The sequence below is a fragment of the Muscardinus avellanarius genome (assembly GCF_963383645.1).
Source record: "Muscardinus avellanarius genome assembly, chromosome: 1".
Lineage (NCBI taxonomy): Eukaryota > Metazoa > Chordata > Mammalia > Rodentia > Gliridae > Muscardinus > Muscardinus avellanarius.
This window is the reverse complement of record NC_137786.1, coordinates 229,665,955-229,685,010: the sequence shown is the minus strand read 5'-3', so window position 1 is coordinate 229,685,010 and position 19,056 is coordinate 229,665,955. Positions and strand designations below refer to the sequence as shown.

General features: G+C 47.7%; 1 protein-coding gene across 1 annotated transcript; it reads left to right on the top strand.

Annotated features, from left to right (window-relative positions):
• Positions 1-650: 650 nt before the first annotated feature.
• STX5 (syntaxin 5) lies at positions 651-18,783 on the top strand (the record flags this gene model as incomplete). Its single annotated transcript, XM_080698520.1, has 10 exons — positions 651-875; positions 3,553-3,623; positions 3,788-3,843; positions 4,045-4,115; positions 6,873-6,989; positions 7,069-7,125; positions 7,290-7,371; positions 8,509-8,615; positions 8,784-8,905; positions 18,624-18,783. The coding sequence occupies 10 exons, from the start codon at positions 651-653 to the stop codon at positions 18,781-18,783; spliced, it is 1,068 nt and encodes a 355-aa protein (XP_080554646.1).
• Positions 18,784-19,056: the final 273 nt, after the last annotated feature.

Sequence of the window (19,056 nt, the reverse complement as noted above, 5' to 3'; positions counted from 1 at the left end):
CAGGAGTTGGCGGCGGCGGCGGCGGCGGGCGGCAGAGAGAAGGTAGGATCCGCTGGAAGGGGGGCCCGGCTGCCGTGTCCGCGCCGGGGCGGCGACGGGCGGGGGGCAGGGGCCGAAGCGAGCGGGCAAGCCTGCGGGCCCGGCCCCGCGTGAGCGAGCACCTCGCCGTCCAACCGGGAAAGCCTCTGTGGAGAGAGATGGCGGCCTCAGCTAATCCGTGGTTGCAGTCTTCCAGAAGGCGGGACCTTGGCGGGGGCGGGACTTCCGGTTTCAAATAAACACCTAGAGGTTCCCGGTCCGCCCACCGGAGCGTGTCCCCCTCCGGAGGTCCGTTCTCCCAGAGGGGTCGAAGGGCCCGGGCAGGGCCTGGGGCAGTTGCACAGGCCAGGCCGGGGGTCGGGGCCGCGGGACCCGCCTCCACCCCGCCCGGCCCGCGCTCTGGCCGCCGGAGCCCAGTTGGAAGAAGGACCCGAGGAGGGTTCGCCTGAGGCCCTTTCCCGCCGCGGGCCGGCCCCCGGATCTGCGGGTGGCCTTGGGCGCCAAAGTCGGCCGAGTGCCGGGAGGGCCCCTGGGTTAGCTGGTCGTGGGGAAGCAGGCTGCCTGGGGGATGACACTCTCCCCTCCGCAACAGCTCGAGGTTATGCGACTCAATGATCCCGCGGAAACGCTACGGGTCTAAGAACACGGATCAGGGTGTCTACCTGGGTCTCTCAAAGACACAGGTCCTGTCCCCTGCACCTGCTGGCAGTAGCAGCAACGACATCGCCCCTGTGCCCCCTCCAGTGCTCCTGGTCCCTCCCCCTCCCGACACCATGTCCTGCCGGGATCGGACCCAGGAGTTCCTGTCTGCCTGCAAGTCACTCCAGAGCCGTCAGGTAAGGACCTGGAGTGGGCAAGGCTGGAAATTAGCTCTACTACATTTGGGCAGGTCTATGCTCCAGCACTGCCAAGTGAAGTAATTTTGGGGAGAACCTGATGGAAAGCTGACAGGTTGGATGGGGACCGTGGGATCTACTAAAACCCAGAGAAAAGTTGAGCGTGCTAAATGGAGACACGAACTAGACCTATCTTTGTAAGGGACTTCCCAGAGGTTAGAATTGCTGTTAGGAAGGAATACCTCAGGACGGAAGATGGCTGTAAAATAATTGGTTTGGTTAAGGAAAGAGTTCTAGAAAGAGCCCTCAGGTGAGACACATGCGTGTTGAATTCTAGTTCGGGTACATTTCCACCACAGGCTTGCGTTTTGACCATGGGGAAGCTAGTTAATCTAGCTGGGCCTCAGTTTTTCTATCTGTATTGTAGAGAACAGAGGGCAGGAAGAAAGTTTTTCAGATCATTTTATTAAAGTAACTTTGGAGGTATATACGTGTGTTACAGGTATTGAACCCATGGTCCCCAGCATCCTAGGCAAGTGCTCTAACACTGAGCTACATCCCCAGCCTGTTTGTTTATTTACTTATTTTGTACTGGGGATTGAACTCCTGGGCATTCTACTGCCAAGCCACATCCCCAGCCCTTTTTATTTTGTTTTCTTCTGGTACTGAAGATTGAACCCAGAGCATTTTACCTCTGAGCCGCAACCCAAGCCCCCCCTTTTTTTTTGTGTGGTAATGGGGGTGGAACCCAGGGGCTTTTCTATCTCTGGGCTACTATATGAGCTATACTCCTAGACATATTTTATACTTTATTTGGAAACAGGGTCTCACTAAGTTGCTGAGAGCCTCACTAAGTAGCTGAGGCTGGCTTTGAACCTGCGTGATCCTCCTGTCTCAGCCTCCCAAGCGCTGGGATTACAAGTATGCGCCACCATGCCCGGCTTATTTTTGTTTTCTTTTGTTTGTGTGATACTGGAATGGAACCCAGGGGAATTCTACCTCCAAGCTACACCCCCAGCCCTGTTTATTCTTTATTTTGAAACATGGTCTCACTAAGTTGCAAGGGGCCTCACTCAGCTGAGCATGGCTAAGAACCCACAATCCTCCTGTCTCAGTGTCTCAAGTACTGGGATTATAAGCATGCACTACCATGCCAGGCTTATTTTTTAATTAATTAATTAATTTATGGGTCTGGGAATGAAACTCCAGGGATTGACCTTGGAGCTCCCCCCCCTGCCCTATTTTGTTTTTGTTTGTTTGTTTGTTTGTTTGTTTGGTGTTTTTTTTTTTTTTTTGGTGCTACTGGGGGTGGAACCTTTTTACCTCTGGGCTACACTCCCAGACCTATTTTATATTTTTATTTGGAAACAGGGTCTCTTAGAGCCAGCAAGGCTGGCTTCAAACCTGCGTGATCCTCCTCTCTCTGCCTCCCAAGTGCCGGGATTACAAGCGTGCACCACCACGCCCGGCCCCCTGCCCTACTTTTTATTCTTTATTTTGAAACAGGGTCTCGCTGAGTTTTGAAGTGCATCACTAAGTAGCTGAGGCTGTCCACGAACCGCGATCCTCTGGTCTCAGCCTCCGAAATGCTGGGATTACAGGTGTGCGCCACCACGCCCGGCTTTATTTTTTATTTCGAAAGAAAGCTCCACCAAGTTTCAGAGGGCCTCACTTAGTAGCCCAGGCCAGCTGTGAACCTTTGATCCTTCTGTCTCAGCCTCTCAAGTGCTAGTATTATAGGCATGTATGACCACGCCTGGCCTCCGCCCTCTTAATATTGTATTTGGGATAGGGTCTTTGTATGTAAATGCCCAGGCTGACCTCCAACTTGCGACCCTCCTGTCTTAGGCCTCCTCAGGTAGTTGGGCTTACAAGCCACCATGCCCAGCTAGAGTTCTTTTTTGAAAATTAGATTCCTTTTTTTCAACATGGAGTTTCCAAATCCAAGTGAGACCTGAGTAACTAACTGTATTTTTACTATCCAGCTCTGGTTAACAGCTGCTCTCTGATTATTTTCCGTGATCTCCAAGAACTATCCAGTTTTCCTCATTGAGTCCCTGATTCCAGGGATAGAATGACAATGCTAGCTACCAGTTAGTGCTTGCAGTGTCTAGATAATTGGCTAAAGTACTCTCCAGCCCTTAGCATCTCTAATCGTAACAACAGTTGGGCACAGGTGGATTGTCTTCATTTTGTAGAAATAGGCAGGAAGCGTAAATAGATATTTAAAATGGTTTAGGGCCGGGCGTGGTGGTCCACGCTTGTAATCCCAGCATTTGGGAGGCTGAGACAAGAAGATCCCGGTTCACGGCCAGCCTCAGCTACTACTTAGTGAGGCCCTCCGCAATTCAGTGAGACCCTGTTTCAATATAAAGGATAAAAATAGGGCTGGGGGTGTAGCTTGGAGGTAGAATGTCCCTGGATTTCATCTCCAGTACCGCAAAATAAAATAAAATAAAATAGGTAACCTGCCCTACATACCTCAGCTCCTAAGTGGTGTAGTCAAGATTTGAACCCAGGTCTGCTTGTCTTCTGCGTGGCCATACCATTGGTAAATGTAGATTGTCTGATTGTGGATGCTACCAGTACTTGAGGGAGAGTTTATTGGACATGTGAGAAAAGCTCAAAATGGGGTAGGCGGGAAGGAAAATTGTCACCTCTCGGTATTGCTTTTCAGAATGGAATCCAGACAAATAAGCCGGCTCTGCGTGCTGCTCGACAGCGCAGTGAATTTACCCTCATGGCCAAGTGAGTTGAGAGCAGCTTTGTGGTGTGATGCTGTAATGTCTGTGGAGAAGCAGGCTTGCCTTTGCTGGCTTGGCTGTGCGGGCTGGGATCGGCTGTTTGAAGCTAATGTAAGAATAGTCCCTCTGCTGCCCTTTTCCAGTGTTCTCACTAGTCATTGTTTGCAGGCGCATTGGGAAAGACCTCAGTAACACGTTTGCCAAGCTGGAGAAGCTGACAATCTGTGAGTGTTTTGGGCTCTTTTAGAGGTGGGACACTAAACCAGAGAGGCCTAAGGAGCTGTACTCCCTGCATTTTTATTTTGCATGGCGTTGGGAATCAACCCCAGGGCCCTGTGCGCGTTTTGTCATTGAGCGACGCCCCTGGCCCTCCGAACCTTGTCTGCTGTAACCTCACCTGTGGCACTTCTCATTTGCCTCGGCAGTGGCAAAACGCAAGTCTCTCTTTGACGATAAAGCAGTGGAAATCGAGGAGTTAACGTACATCATCAAACAGGTGAGCTGCTAGTTAACAGCAGAGTCCAGAATTCTAATCGGACGGCTTCCATCAGTTTCCATGGCCACAGAGGCCCAGGACAAGTTTCTAGATGTTCAGGCCTAAACATCTTGCTCTCCCTTGAGCCAGCACACACTTGTTAATCGTCTACCGTGTACGAGCACTGTATTGAGCACAGATGACTTTAGGCACAGTGTTGATGTCCAGCTCCATACTTTCAACGAGTAGGAGGTGAGTGGTATGGAAAAGATCTTACAAAAAGCCAAAGAAGGCCGGGTGTGGTGGCGCACGCTTGTCCTCCCCGCGCTTGGGAGGCTGAGACAGGAGGATCGCGCGGGTTCGAAACCAGCCTCAGCTGCTTAGTGAGGCTCTCAGCAACTTAGTGAGACCCTGTTTCCAAATAAAATATAAAAAAAAATGTCTGGGAGTACAGTCCGGAGGTAGAAAGCCTCTGGGTTCCACCCCCAGTATCACCTCCCCCCAAAAAAGAATGAATAAACAAATAAGTAAACAAATAAAAGCAAAAGTTAAAGTCTTTAGCCAGGCATGATGGTGCAGGCTTTAATCCTAGTACTTGAGAGGCTGAGACAGGAAGATCACAGGTTCATGGCCAGCCTCAGCCACTTATTGAGGCCCTCTGTAACTTAGTGGGTCCCTGTTTCAAAATAGAGAATAAACCTGGGTGTGGTGGTGCACACTTATAATCCCAGCATTTGGGAAGCTGAGACCAGAGGATTGCAGTTTGCGGACAGCCTCAGATACTTAGTGAGGCCCTCCGCAACTTAGACCCTGTTTCAAAAGCAAAAGAAGAGCCGGGCGTGGTGGCGCACGCTTGTAATCCCAGCATTCGGGAGGCTGAGACCGGAGGATCACGGTTCATGGACAGCCTCATCTACTTAGTGAGGCCCTCTGTAACTCAGTGAGACCTGGTTTCAAAATAAAGACTAATGCCAGGCGTGGTGGCGCACACTTGTAATCCCAGCATTCGGGAGGCTGAGACCTGAGGATCGTGGTTAGCAGACAGACTCAGCTATTTAGTGAGGCCTTCAGCAGCTCAGTGAGACCCAGTTTCAAAATAAAGAATAAAAAATAGGCCAGGGGTGTAGCTCAGAGGCCAAATGTCCCTGGCTTCCATCTCCAGACCCGCAAAAAAATAAAAAACAAAAAAATGAAAGAAAGAATAAAAAATAGGACAGGGAGTGTAGCTCAAAGGTTGAATGCCCCTGGGTTCCATCCCCAGACCTGCCAAAAAAAAAAAAAAAAAAAAAAAAAATATATATATATATATATATATATATATATATATATATATATAGAAAGAAAGAAAAAATAGGGCAGGGAGTGTAGCTCAAGCCCCTGGCTTCCATCCCCAGACCTGCAAAATATAATAATAATAAAGAATAAAAAATAAGACTGGGGGAGTAGCTTAGAGGTAGAAGATCCCTGTGTTCCATCCCCAATGCCACACAAACACACACAAAGCAGCTGGGCATGTTGGTCCCCACTTGTAATCTCAGTCCTTGGGAAGCTGCGATAGGGGGATCGCATGGTGATAGGCTCCACGTGGCTGTAAGCGAAAGAGGAATGGAGGATAGCTATTAATTTTTTGGTCTGAGCACCTTGTGAAGGGTGATGCCACTTACCAAAATGCAAAAGAAGGAAGAAAAGGAGAGAGTGGCTTTGAGGGGGAAATTGAGAGTTGTTAAGTAAAAGAATTTTCTATGGTAAGTCAAAGGACAGATAAAGTTACAAGATGCTTTACGCACTACTGACAAACTAAACAAATACAAAGTAGCTGTTATCGCTTTGGTTTCATTTTTGGTGTTGGGATCAAACCCAGGGTATCGGGCATGCTAGGCAAGCACTCCCTCTTGGGCAACAACTCCAGGCCTCCTCGCCTTTCCTTTTTTCCTCTCACTTTGCTATGCAAGGACAGGCTTTCTCTGTCACCCCCTGGCCGCTGCCTGCCTCTCCCTTGTCCCCTGAGAGCCGGCGTGGGGAGCAGACCATACATTGTTATGGTGCAGAAAGCATGCCTGTGCCACTAACTCACCCTGAGACCTCAGACAAGTCACAGCATTTACTCTTTTAACATAATAGGAACTTTGTATCTAAAGGTCCCTTGTTGATGCCTCTGGGAAGCCTGGGAAGCTTTGGTGTCTTGGACATACTCCTTTTCTTGAGCGCTGTCCAGGTGCTTTGTTGGTCAGCATGTTCCGGGTCTGAGATTGTGGCCTCTGAGAGGGTTCCATGGTCTCACAGGGTGGAGCAGGGCAGTAAGGTGGAGGGTAAACAAGTCCTTCATTTACTTTTTTTGTTTGGTACTAGGGATTGAATCCAGGGGCGTTCAGCCTCTGAGCTATGCCTCCAACCCTATTTTATTTTTATTTTGAAGCAGGGTCTTGAAACAGGTTGATGAGTCTCACTATTTGCTCAGACTGCCCTTGAAACTGAGATCCACCTATCTTAGCCTCCCAAGTACTGGAATGACAGGGGTGCGCCACCACACTTAGCTAACTACAAATGGATGAGGCCCAACTTTGCTTTTTCTGGCTCTTTAAGGACTGAGCCAGAGCAAACACAAGAGCTTGGAAAAACGTAGCACACCCTTCTGATCTGTCTGGAGGGCCTCACTGGGACACCTCCTCTTGCTAGCAACTTTCATCCTGCCTTCCCTGCCAGAGACGGCCATGGATAGAGACGCCGGCTAAGGACTCCTTGGTTAATACTCGATTTTTCTGTGGGTTCTTTTACCAGGACATCAATAGCCTTAACAAACAAATCGCTCAGCTTCAGGATTTTGTGAGGGCCAAGGGCAGCCAGAGTGGCCGGCACCTGCAGACCCATTCCAACACCATTGTGGTCTCTCTGCAGGTGGGTCCTTGGGGATGGAGGGAAAGAGGAGAAAGTGTTGTTGTCTTTGCCCGACCCTTTTTCTTTCATTTTCTTCTAGTCAAGACTGGCTTCCATGTCCAATGACTTCAAGTCGGTTTTAGAAGTGAGGACAGAGGTGAGAGGAGTCCCTAGGAGGGGTAGGAATACGGGGATACTGGCCCAAGGAGGAGTGGGAGAGGGACATGTTTGAAGGCTCTTGGGGCCAACAAGAGGGATCTTTCTTTAATGTGCCTGCTTTCCAGAGGCCTCAGGACCTTTGCATTTCTTCCCCAACCCCAGAACCTAAAGCAGCAGAGAAGTCGACGGGAGCAGTTCTCCCGGGCTCCGGTGTCAGCCCTGCCCCTTGCCCCTAACCACCTGGGTAAGTCTTGGGCAGTATGGGAAGCCCTGGGGACCAGGGCGTGGTTACCGGATTACCAAAGCTGTGCTGGCATTCTCTAAAGATGCGTTGAGTGGAATGAAGGGCCAGGAAGTTGCTAGGCATTATTTCTCAGGTCAAACCTGGATGTGGGGACTCACGATCCATACTTAGTCTCCTACAGTTAGTCTTCCACATTCCCACTGTAAGATGAATTCAGTCACACTCAGATTAAAGTAGAGTTGCCAGTTTTTTGTGCGTATATTCACATTTTTTTTCTTTTTGCGGTACTGGACATTCAACCCAGGGGCATTCTACCTCCAAGCTACATCCTCAGTCCCTTTTTATTATTTTTTTATAGTGTGTGTGTGTGTGTGTGTGTGTGTGTGTGTGTGTGTGTGTTACTGGGGGTGGAACCCAGGGGCTTTCTACCTCTGTGCTATACTCCCAGACCTATTTTACATTTTATTTGGAAACAGTGTCTCACTAAGTTGCTGAGAGCCTCACTAAGTAGCTGAGGCTGGCTTCAAACCTGTGCGATCCTCCTGTCTCAGCCTCCCAAGTGCGGGGATTACAAGTGTGCGCCACCACACCCGGCTTTCTTTTTATTATTATAAATATTTTTTTTCGGGTCTGATGATGGAACCCAGGGGCATTCGACTTCTGAGCTAGAGCCCCTGCTCTATTTTTTATTCTTTAATTTGAAACAGGGTCTAAGTTGCAGAGGGCCTCACTAAGTAGCTGAGGCTGTCCGCGAACCGTGATCCTCCTGCCTCAGACTTCCAAATGCTGGGATTACAAGTGTGTGCAACCATGCCTGGCTCTGTATTCTGTGTGTGTGTGTGTGTGTGTGTGTGTGTGTGTGTGTGTGTGTGTGTCTCTGGGGATGGAACCCAGAGGCATTTGATCTCCGAGCTACACCCCCTGCCCAATTTTTTTTTATTCTTTATTTTGAAACAGGGTCTCGCTGAGTTGCAGAGGGCCTCACTAAATAGCTGAGGCTGTCCACGAACTGCGATCCTCCTGTCTCAGCCTCCCAAATGCTGGGATTACAAGTGTGTGCCACCGCGCCCAGCTAGCATGTGGGCTTTGAACCTGTTTTTCACCATTAATAAGTGCCCTGTGCTCTTTCCTCCCCAGGAGGAGGTCCTGTGGTTTTGGGGGCAGAATCTCATGCCTCTAGGGATGTGGCCATTGACATGATGGACTCGCGGACCAGCCAGCAGCTGCAGCTCATTGATGAGCAGGTACCCAGGCCCTTGGATGGGGAGGACCAGCCACTCTGTTGTCCACTGTGATCCCCAAGAGAATGTCTGGAGTGTGTCACAGGCAGAACGGCAAGTGGGATGGTCTTAAAGAGTTAGGCGGGACCTTTAGGAAGCTCACAGTACACATATACTTTCTCCCTCCTAAAGGATTCCTACATCCAGAGTCGGGCAGACACTATGCAGAACATTGAGTCTACAATCGTTGAGCTGGGCTCCATCTTTCAGCAGCTGGCACACATGGTTAAGGAACAGGAGGAAACCATTCAGAGGTAAGGACTTGCTCGTCCACACAGGAGGTGCCTCTTCCCGTGGGTTCCCGTCATCAGTCCTCAGGACAGCGTGGTGCCTTCTGGAAGGGTGGAGAGGATCCTGCCCACCCCAGGGTGCAGGTTCCCTTCCTCCATCCACTCAGCAAGTGTTTATGGGGCACCTGATCGTGTCAGACACCAGTCCAGCTGCTGGGGCACTGTGAGGAATAGAACAGTGCAGGCTCTTTCATGGAGCTCTCTTTGTATGTGTGATAGAGCAAGTTTGGTCAGCCATTAGAAAGAACTTCTCAGCAGGCACATTTTAGGTACTGTTGTAATAAAAGTTACAGAGAGTTAAATTGGGATGATGTGTTAGGGGAAGTGACTGAACTGGCCTGTGTGGTGCTGTATGCCTTAACCCCAGTGACCTGGTAGGCTGAGGCAGAAGGATCCCATGTTTGAGGTTAGCCTAGGCAACTTAGACCTGATCTCAAAAAAAAAGTAGCCGGTGTGGTGGTGCACATCTATAATTCTGATTTTTGGGAGGTTAAGACAGGAGGATCACAGGTTCAAAGCCAGCCTTAGCAGCTTAGTGAGCCCCTGTTTCCAAATAAAGTATAAAATAGGCCTGGGAGTATATAGCCCAGAGGTAGAAAAGCCCCTGGGTTCCACCCCCAGTACCACACACACACACACACAAAAAAAAAGAATAAAAAATAGGACTGGGGGTGTAGCTTAGATGTAGAATGCCTCTGATTTCTATCCCTAGTACCACAAAGCAAAACAAAAAAATAGGATTGGGGGTGTAGCTTAGAGGTAGAATGCCCCTGGGTTCCATCCTCAGTACTGGATAGATAGATAGATAGATAGATAGATAGATAGATAGATAGAAAAAAAGCTGTGCATGGTGGTACACACTTTTAATCCCAATACTTGGGAGGCTGAGATAGGAGGATCATAGGTTTGCTGCCAGCCTCAGCTAATTAGTGAGGTCCTCCACAATTGAGTTAGATCCTGTTTCAAAATAAAGAATAAAAAACAGGACTGGAGGTATAGTTTAAAGATAGAATTCCCCTAGGTTCAATTCCCAGTACTGCAAAAATTAAATAAATAGTAAATGAATGAATGAATGAAAAAATAGAGCCAGGTGTGATGGCGCACGCTTGTAATCCCAGTACTTGGGAAGTGGTGACTGAAGAATCACAGGCTCACAGCCAGTCTTATTAATTTAGGTCCTGTGCAACTTAGAACCTGTTTCAAAGTAAAATAATAAGCCGGGTGTGATGGCTCACACTTGTTATCCCAGAGTTTGGGAGGCTGAAACAGGAGGATTGCACAGGTTCAAAGCCAGCCTTAGCTACTTAGTGAGGCTCTCGACAACCTAATGAGTCCTTGTTTCCAAATAAAGTATAAAAAAGCTCTGGAGCCGGGCGTGGTGGCGCACACTTGTAATCCCAGCATTTGGGAGGCTGAGACAGGAGGATCGTGGTTCACGGACAGCCTCAGCTACTTAGTGAGGCCCTCTGCAACTCAGTGAGACCCTGTTTAAAAATAAATAAAAAATTGGGCAGGGGGTGTAGCTCAGAGGTCAAATGCCTCTGGGTTCCATCCCCAGACCCCTCCCCAAAAAATAAAAAATAAATTAAAAAAGTCTGGAAGTATAGCCCAGAGGTAGAAAAGTCCCTGGGTTCTGCTCCCAGTACCACAAAATAAATAAACAAACAAATAAAATAATAAAATTGGTCTGGGGTGTAGAATACTCCTGGGTTTCATTGTCAGTCTCTCTCTCTCTCTCTCTCTCTCTCTCTCTCTCTCTCTCTCACACACACACACACACACACACACACACACACACACACACACATAAGTAAAATAAAGTGCTTGAGAAAGAAAGTATTAAACTGGTGGAATGGAAAGCTGCTCTGAAGACTTGAAATTTAAGCAAAGACCTAAATGACAGGAGGGACAAACCTGTGCATAGAGAGTGTTCTGGGCAGCGAGACAGATACAGTAAATGCCTTTAAGTGGGACAGTATGGCTGCATCCAGTTACACTAGTGTGGCTAGGAAGTAAGAAACAGGGGTAGAGGGAGACAGAAAAAGTGGGAAGGCCTCTCTGTTCCTCTCACCACGTGCTATGCAAGTTTTTTTTTTTTTTTTTTTTTTTAGTACTGGGTATGGAACCCAGGGGCATTCTACCTCCGAGTTACACCCCAGCCCTATTTTTTATTCTTTATTTTAAAACGGGGTCTCCCTGAGTAGCAGAGGGCCTCACTAAGTAGCTGAGGCTGTCTGCGAACCATGATCCTCCTGTCTCAGCCTCCCAAATGCTGGCATTACAAGCGTGCGCCACCACGCCCGGCTCTGCAAGGGCCATTTCATCAGCTCTTCTATGGCACTTACCATTTATCCAGTGAGGTAAAGGGATGTGTATAGCAATGGCCAAAAGACATACAATACTTGCTTTTGTGGAATTGGCCATTTAGTGAGGAAATGTTGAGAAATAAACATAGTACATAAATGGCTTAGTAAGTTAGAAGGTGATAAATGTTAGCCTAGTGCAGTAGTGCCATCCTGTAGCCCCAGTTTCTGAGAGGTCGAACCTCCCCGAAGGAAAGAGGCAAGAGAGCTGCAAGTCTGAGGCCGGGCTGTACCCTTACACACCCCCAGCCCTTTGTTGTTGTTGTTGTTGTTGTTGTTGTTGTACTAGGGATGGAGCCTAGGGGTAGTCTACTTCTGAGCTACACCCTCAGTAGCTGAGGCTGGCTAAGAACCTGCGATCCTCCTGTCTCAGCTTTCCAAGTACTGGGATTACAAGTATGCACCACCATGTCTGGCTATATTTTTATTTTATTTATGTATTTATGTATTTATTATTTATTTTGTGTTACTGGGGATGGAACCCAGGGCATTCTACCTCCGAGCTACACCCCCAGCCCTATTTTTCAGTCCTTTTTTTTATGTTTGAAACAGGGTCTTACTGAGTTGCGAAGGGCCTAAGTAGTAGCTGAGGCTGTCCATGAACCATGATCCTCCCTTCTCTGCCTCCCAAATCCTGGGATTACAAGTGTGCGCCACCACGCTCGGCTTATATTTTTTATTTTGAGACGGGGTCTTGCTAAGTTGCTGAGAATGGCTTCAGACCTATCTCTGCCTCCCAAGTATTGGGATCACAAGTGTATGCCACTATACCTAGCACCTCTCCTCCTCCTCCTCCTCCTCCTCCTCCTCCTCCTCCTCCTCCTCTTCCTCCTCTTCCTCCTCCTCTTACTCCTTCTCTTTCTCCTTCTCCTTCTCCTTCTTCTTCTTCTGCAGCTCTATTTTTTAGCCTTTTATTTTTATGAAAAAGAGTCTCACTGAGTTGCAAAGGGCCTCACTAAGTAGCTGAGGCTGTGTGGGAACCAATCCTCCCGTCTCCACCTCCCAAATGCTGAGAAGCTCAGTCTTTTTACTTTTTGAAACAAAGTCTCACTGAGTTACAAAAGGCCTCACTAAGTAGCTGAGCTTGTCCTCAAACTATCCTTCTGTTTCAGCCTCTCAGATGCTGAGATTACAAACTTGCACCACTATGCATGGCATCCCAGCTCTATTTATTTTATTTATTTATTTATTTATTTATTTATTTATTTATTTATTTTGTGGTGCTGGGGATGGAACCCAGAGGCTTTCTACTTTTGGGCTACACTCCCAGACCTATTTTGTATTTTATTTGGAAACAGGGTCTCACTAAGTTGCTGAGAGCCTCACTAAGTAGCTGAGGCTGGCTTCGAACCTGTGTGATCCTCCTGTCTCAGCCTCCCAAGTACTGGGATTCCAACCATGCGCCACCACGCCCGGCTTATTTTATTTTTTGCAAACAGGGTCTTGCTGAGTTGCTGACAGCCTCACTAAGTTGATGAAGCTGGCTTTGACTATGCAGTCCTCCTGTCTCAGTCCCCCAGGTACTGGGATTATAAGCGCCAGCTACATCCCGTGATTTTAAGGAGTTAGTTGCGAAGGGAAGGAGTTGTCCAGAGAGACTGGGGGAGAAGGTTCAGGAAGATGAGAGAAGCAAGCAGAGAAAGAGATGTGTCCTTAAAATTAGGGCGGAATCCGAGGTGTGGCTCAGAAGTAGTAGAGTGCATGCTTAGCCTGTGTAAGGCCTTGGACTTGATTCCCAGCATTGCCCACCCCCCCAAAAAAAAAAAACCAAGCTGGATGTGGTCACACATGCTGTGGCACAGACTTAGGTTGGAAAAGGATATTTTCAAGATAGAGAGTAAAGCTATACACAGATTTACTTAGAAAAGCAAGAAATACACATTTAAGTGTTTCTTATCTCCAAAGTGAGAGATACCATTGGGGGTTAATGCTTTCTCTCTCTCTCACTCTCTTTTTTTTTTTTTTTGGTTGTTGCTTTTTGTTTTTTGTGGTACTGGGGCTGGAACCCAGGGGCATTTCTACCTTTTTTTTTTTTGGATGGTACTGGGGGTGGAACCCAGAGGCTTTCTACCTCCGGGCTATACTCCCAGACCTTTTTTATATTTATTTGGAAACAGGGTCTCACTAAGTTGCTGAGAGCCTCACTAAGTAGCTGAGGCTGGCTTCGAACCCGTGCGATCCTCCTGTCTCAGCCTCCCAAGCGCGGGGATTACAAGCGTGCGCCATCACGCCCGGCTGCATTTCTACCTTTGAGGCTGGCTGTGAACCACGATCCTTCTGCCTCAGCCTCCCAAATGCTGGGATTACAAGCACGTGCCACCAAGCCTGGCTTGATAGCTTTTCTTTTATAGGAAACTTTCATGAGGAGTGGGTAGAAGGAAATGTGTGAGGATGACATCAGTTCAGCACTCAAAAAAGAATTCGGGCCGGGCGTGGTGGCGCACACTTGTAATCCCAGCATTCGGGAGGCTGAAGCCGGAGGATTGTGATTCGCGGACAGCCTCAGCTACTTAGTGAGGCCCTCTGCAACTCAGTGAGACCCAGTTTCAAAATAAAGAATAAAAAATAGGGCAGGGGGTGTCGCTTGGAGATCGAATGCCCCTGGGTTCCATCACCAGACCTGCAAAAAAAAACAAAAAATAAAATAATTCAGGGTGTTTTAGTCATCTCCCAGGTCCAGATGGTGCCTTCAAGGACATGTTGGACTCTGTTACTTTGATGTAACACAGCTGGTCTTGCAATCAGGACGTGTCCTTGAGAGTGCAGTGTGGAAGGTGGAGCCCAGTGGGGTCTGTGGTCAGAACACTCCTTCTCAGGGCTCCCTGAAGCCTCCCTGGCCTCCTCCCAAGGTTAAGCAAGTCATTGCAGTGCACACCTGGATCTCGGCTATTTAGGAGGATCATAAAACTGAGGCCAACCTGAGCAACGTAGTGAAACACTGTCGCAGAAAAGAAGTCAAGTTGCTGGGCATGTGGTGCGGGTCTACTGGTACTTAGGAGACTGAGACAGGAGGCCAGGTTTAGGGAAAGCCTTGGCAATTTAGTGAGACTCTTAGCGAACTGGTGAGACCCTGCTTTGAAACAAAAATTAAAGAACTGGAGTTGTAGCTTGAAGGTAGAATGCCCCTGGGTTCAAACTCCAGTGCCACAAAATAAAAAAGAAGTAAGTAGCCAGGCATGGTAGTGCATGCCTGGAATCCTAGTTCTTAGAAGACTGAGACAGGAGGATCCCTGGTCCCAAGCCAGCCTCAGCAATTAATTAATTTGTTAATTTTGTGGTACTGAGGATGGAATCCAGGGGCATTCTACCTCTGAGCTACACCCCCAAGCCCTAGTTTTTATTCTTTATTTTGAAACAGGGTCTCACTGAGTTGTAAAGGGCCTCACTAAGTAGATGTCCACGAAACATGATCCTCCTGTCTTAGCCTCCCAAATGCTGGGATTACAAGCTTGGGCCACCATGCCTGGCTTTTTACCAGCTAATTCTTTAATTTGAAGCAGGGTCTCGCTAAGTTGCTGAGGCTGGCTTTGGAGCTATTATCCTCCTGTCTCAGCCTTCCACCTACCTTGCATTACAGGTATGGCTGACGTATTTTTTCTTTGATTCAGTCTGTCTTCATGATTAGATTAAAGCTAGTTGGTGGGCCATTAGTGAGGTTTTCTGGTTTTTTTTTTTTAATTTTTAATTAATTATTTATTTATTTATTTTTGCGGGTCTGGAGATGGAACCCAGAGGTATTCAACCTCCAAGCCACACCCCCTGCCCTATTTTTTATTTTATTTTGAAACAGAGTCTCACTAGGTTGCAGAGGGCCTAAGTAGCTGAGGCTGGCTGCAAACCTTCCATCCTCCAGTATCAGCCTCTCAAATAATAGGATTACAAGCCTGTACCACCACACCTGGCTTGATTTATTTATTTTTTTGAAGCAGGGTCTCACTGTGTTGCTGAGAGCATCACTAAGTTGCTGAGGCTGGCAGCAAACCAGCAATCTTTTCTCAGCTTCCCAGTAATTGAGATTACAGGCACAGGTCACCGTGCTTGGCTTATTTTTTACTTTGAAAGAGGATTTCACTAAGTTGCTGAAGACTTTGCTGAGGCTGGCCTCAAACCTGCAGTCCTTCTGTCTCAACCTCCTAAATACTAGGATACAGATATGTATCACCACACCTGTCTTTTTGTTGTTGTATTGGTGGGTGAACCCAGGGGCTTTCTTTTCCGAGCTACATCCCAGCCCTATTTTTATTCTTAATTTGAAACAGGGTCTCACTGAGTTGCAGAGGGCTTCACTAAGTAGCTGAGGCCTGGCCACGAACCCGGGTCCTCCTGTCTCAGCCTCTCAAATGCTGGGATTGCAAGTATTTGCCACCATCCCTGGCTATCCTTTAAGTTGCAGAGGGCCTCACTAAGTAGCTGAGATTGGCTGTGAACCTGTAATCCTCCTGTATCATCCTCCCAAGTACTGGGATTATAAGCATGTGCCAGTCTCTGTGTGTGTGTGTGTGTGTGGGTACTAGGTAGGGATGGAACTCAGGCACTTTTTTGCCTTCAGACTACACTCCCAGACCTATTTTATATTTTATTTGGAAACAGGGTCTTATTAAGTTACTGAGAGCCTCACTAAGCTGCTGAGGCTGGCTTCGAGCCTTCGTGATCCTCCTGTCTCAGCCTCCCAAGTACTGGGAATACAAGCTTGCGCCACCACGCCTGGCTTATTTTTTATTCTTTATTTTGAAACAGTCTCACGAACTTGTAAAGGACCTCACTAAGTAGCTGAGGCTGGCCAAGAAACCTGTTATCTTCCTGTCTCAGCCTCCCAAGTACTGGGATTACAAGCTTGTGCCATCAAACCCAGTTCTTGTCTTTTATTATTATTATTATCATTATTATTATATATTTTTTTGCAGGTCTGGGGATGGAACCCAGAGGCATTTGACCTCCGAGCTACATCCCCTGACCAATTTTTTATTCTTTATTTTTTAATTTTTTATTTATTTATTTTTGGTGGTACTGGTGTTCCTGGAAGCCCTTCTACCTCCGGGTTACGCTCCCAGAACTATTTTTTTAAATTTGGAAACAGGGTCTCTTAAGCCAGCAAGGCTGGCTCCGAACCAGCGTGATCCTCCTGTGTCAGCCTCCCAGGCGCGGAGATTACAAGCGTGCGCCACCACGCCCGGCTTTATTCTTTATTTAGAAACAGGGTCTCACTGAGTTGTGAAGGGCCTCACTTAATAGCTAAAGCTGTCCGCGAACTGCAGTACTCCCGTCTCAGCCTCCCAAATTCTGGGATGACAAGCGTGCACAAGCACTCCCAGCTTAATTTATTTTTTATTATTTTGCAGTACTGGGGATAGAATCCAGGGACATTCTACCTCCGAGCCATACCTCCAGCCCCACCCCTTTTTTTTTCCAGTACTGGGGATGGAATTCAGACGCATTCTACCTCCGAGCTATACTGTAGCCCTATTTTTATTTTTTATTTAGAAACCAGAACTCACTCAGTTGCAAAGGGCCTCACTAAGTAGCTGAGGCTGGCCACGAACCAGGATCCTCAGTCTCAGCCTCCCAAATGCTGGGATTACAAATGTGCGCCACCATACTGGGCTTCTAGCCCTACTTTTTATTCTTTATTTCGAAACAGGGTCTTCTTGAGTTGCAAAAAGCCTCACTAAGTAGCTGAGGCTGTCTGCAAACCACGGTCCTCCTGTCTCAGCCTTCTGACATTGCCGAGATTACAAGTGTCCAAGATTACACTTGACTGTCTTTTATTTTTTATTTGGAAACAGGGTCTTGGTAAGATACTGCTGGGCTGTCCACAAACATTTGATATTTCTGTCTCAGTCTCCCAAGAACTGTGATTATAGGAATGTATAACCAAATCCAGTCTAACATGAATATTATTTTTCTTCGGTACTGGGAATTGAAACCAGGAGCATTCTATCTCTGAGCCACATCCCCCATCGTGTGTGTGTGTGTGTGTGTGTGTGTGTGTGTGTGTGTGTGTGTTACTGGGGATGGAACCCAGGGGCTTTCTACCTCAAGGCTACACCAAACTCATTTTATATTTTATTTGGAAATGGGGTCTCACTAACTTGCAGAGGGCTTAAGTAGTTGAGGCTGGCTTCGAACCTGCGCATTCCTTATATCTCAGCCTCCCAAGTACTGGTATAACAAGGGTGTGCCACCATTTTTCCCCCCCTTAAAATGTGGTCTCTTGCTTGATGTGGTGGCGCATGCTTGTAATCCCAGTACTTGGGAGACTGAGAGAAGATCATCCCAGGTTCACAGCCAGCTTCAAGTACTTAGGCCCTCTGCAACTTATTGAGACCTTGTTTAAAAATAAAGCATAAAAGCCTACAAAATAAACCATAAAAGCCAGTGTGGTGCTACATGCTTGTAATCCCAGCATTTGGGAGGCTGAGACAGAGGATCATGGTTCATGGACAGCCTCAGCTACTTAATCAGGCCCTCCACAACTTAGACCCTGTTTCAAAATAAATAATAAAAAATAGGGCTGGGGTGTAGCTCAGAGGTAGAATGCCTCTGGGTTCCATCCCCAGTACTAGAAAGAAAAAAAAAAGATAAAAATCAGGCTGGGGGTGTAGCTCAGAGGTAGAATCCCCCTTGGTTCACTACCCAGTACTGCAAAAAAAAAAAAAAAAAAGTCACTAAGTTGCTGAGGCTGGCCTTGAACCTGGAATCCTCCTGTATCAGCTCCTCTACCAAAACAGGAGGATCACAGGTTCATAGCCAGCCTCAGCATCTTAGTGAGATCCTGTTTTCAAATTAAAAAAAAAAAAAAAATTAGAAGAAGGCATGGTGACACATACCTATAATCCCTGTACTTGGGAAACAGGAGAATCTTTTTTTTCTCCACCAGCCTCAGCCATGTATCAAGACTCTCTGCAACTTAGTGAGAGTCTGTTTAAAAATAAAATAGTCCGGGGTGTGTAGCTCAGAGGTAGAATGTCCCTGAGTTCAATCCCCAGTAACACACACACACACACACACACACACACACACACACAGGCTGAGGGTGTACCTCAGAGATAGAATGCCCTCGGCTCAATCAGTCCCCGGCTACACACACCCACACACCCACACAGAGATTAAATGACTTAGAGTCATAAATTAGTAAGTGGCAGAGCTGGTTTTCAAACTAAACCATGAATTTTTATATAATCTTTGAAGACTCTTCTATACACATACGTACGTGCTTTGTCTCCCACACATTGTGACTTTTTTTCCATGTCAATAAATGACTTCAACAGCATTCTTTTTAATCTTGTGTCCCGTTTCCTTCCTCCCGGCCCTGTCCCCAGGATCGACGAGAACGTGCTAGGAGCCCAGCTGGATGTTGAGGCCGCCCACTCCGAAATCCTCAAGTACTTCCAGTCGGTCACCTCCAACCGGTGGCTCATGATCAAAATCTTCCTCATCCTCATTGTCTTCTTCATCATCTTTGTGGTCTTCCTGGCCTGAACCCTCTCTACTCGGAGGCACTCCACGGGGCCTGGGACCCTCCTGGAAAGTCAGGTGGCCAGTGCCGCCATTGAGCCTAAGCAGGGGATGGGTAGAAAGGCCCTGTTTCCCTGGAACCGATAAGAACGGCCACTGCCCTGGTCCCCTCCCCTTGCCTCTGGCGACCCTGCCCTCCCCTCACCACCCTCAAGCCCATGAAACACACGGTTCTGGATTTGGACTCTGCTGTGAAGCGGCTGGGAAGGGGCAGAGCCAGCTGGGGCCAGTGAGGGA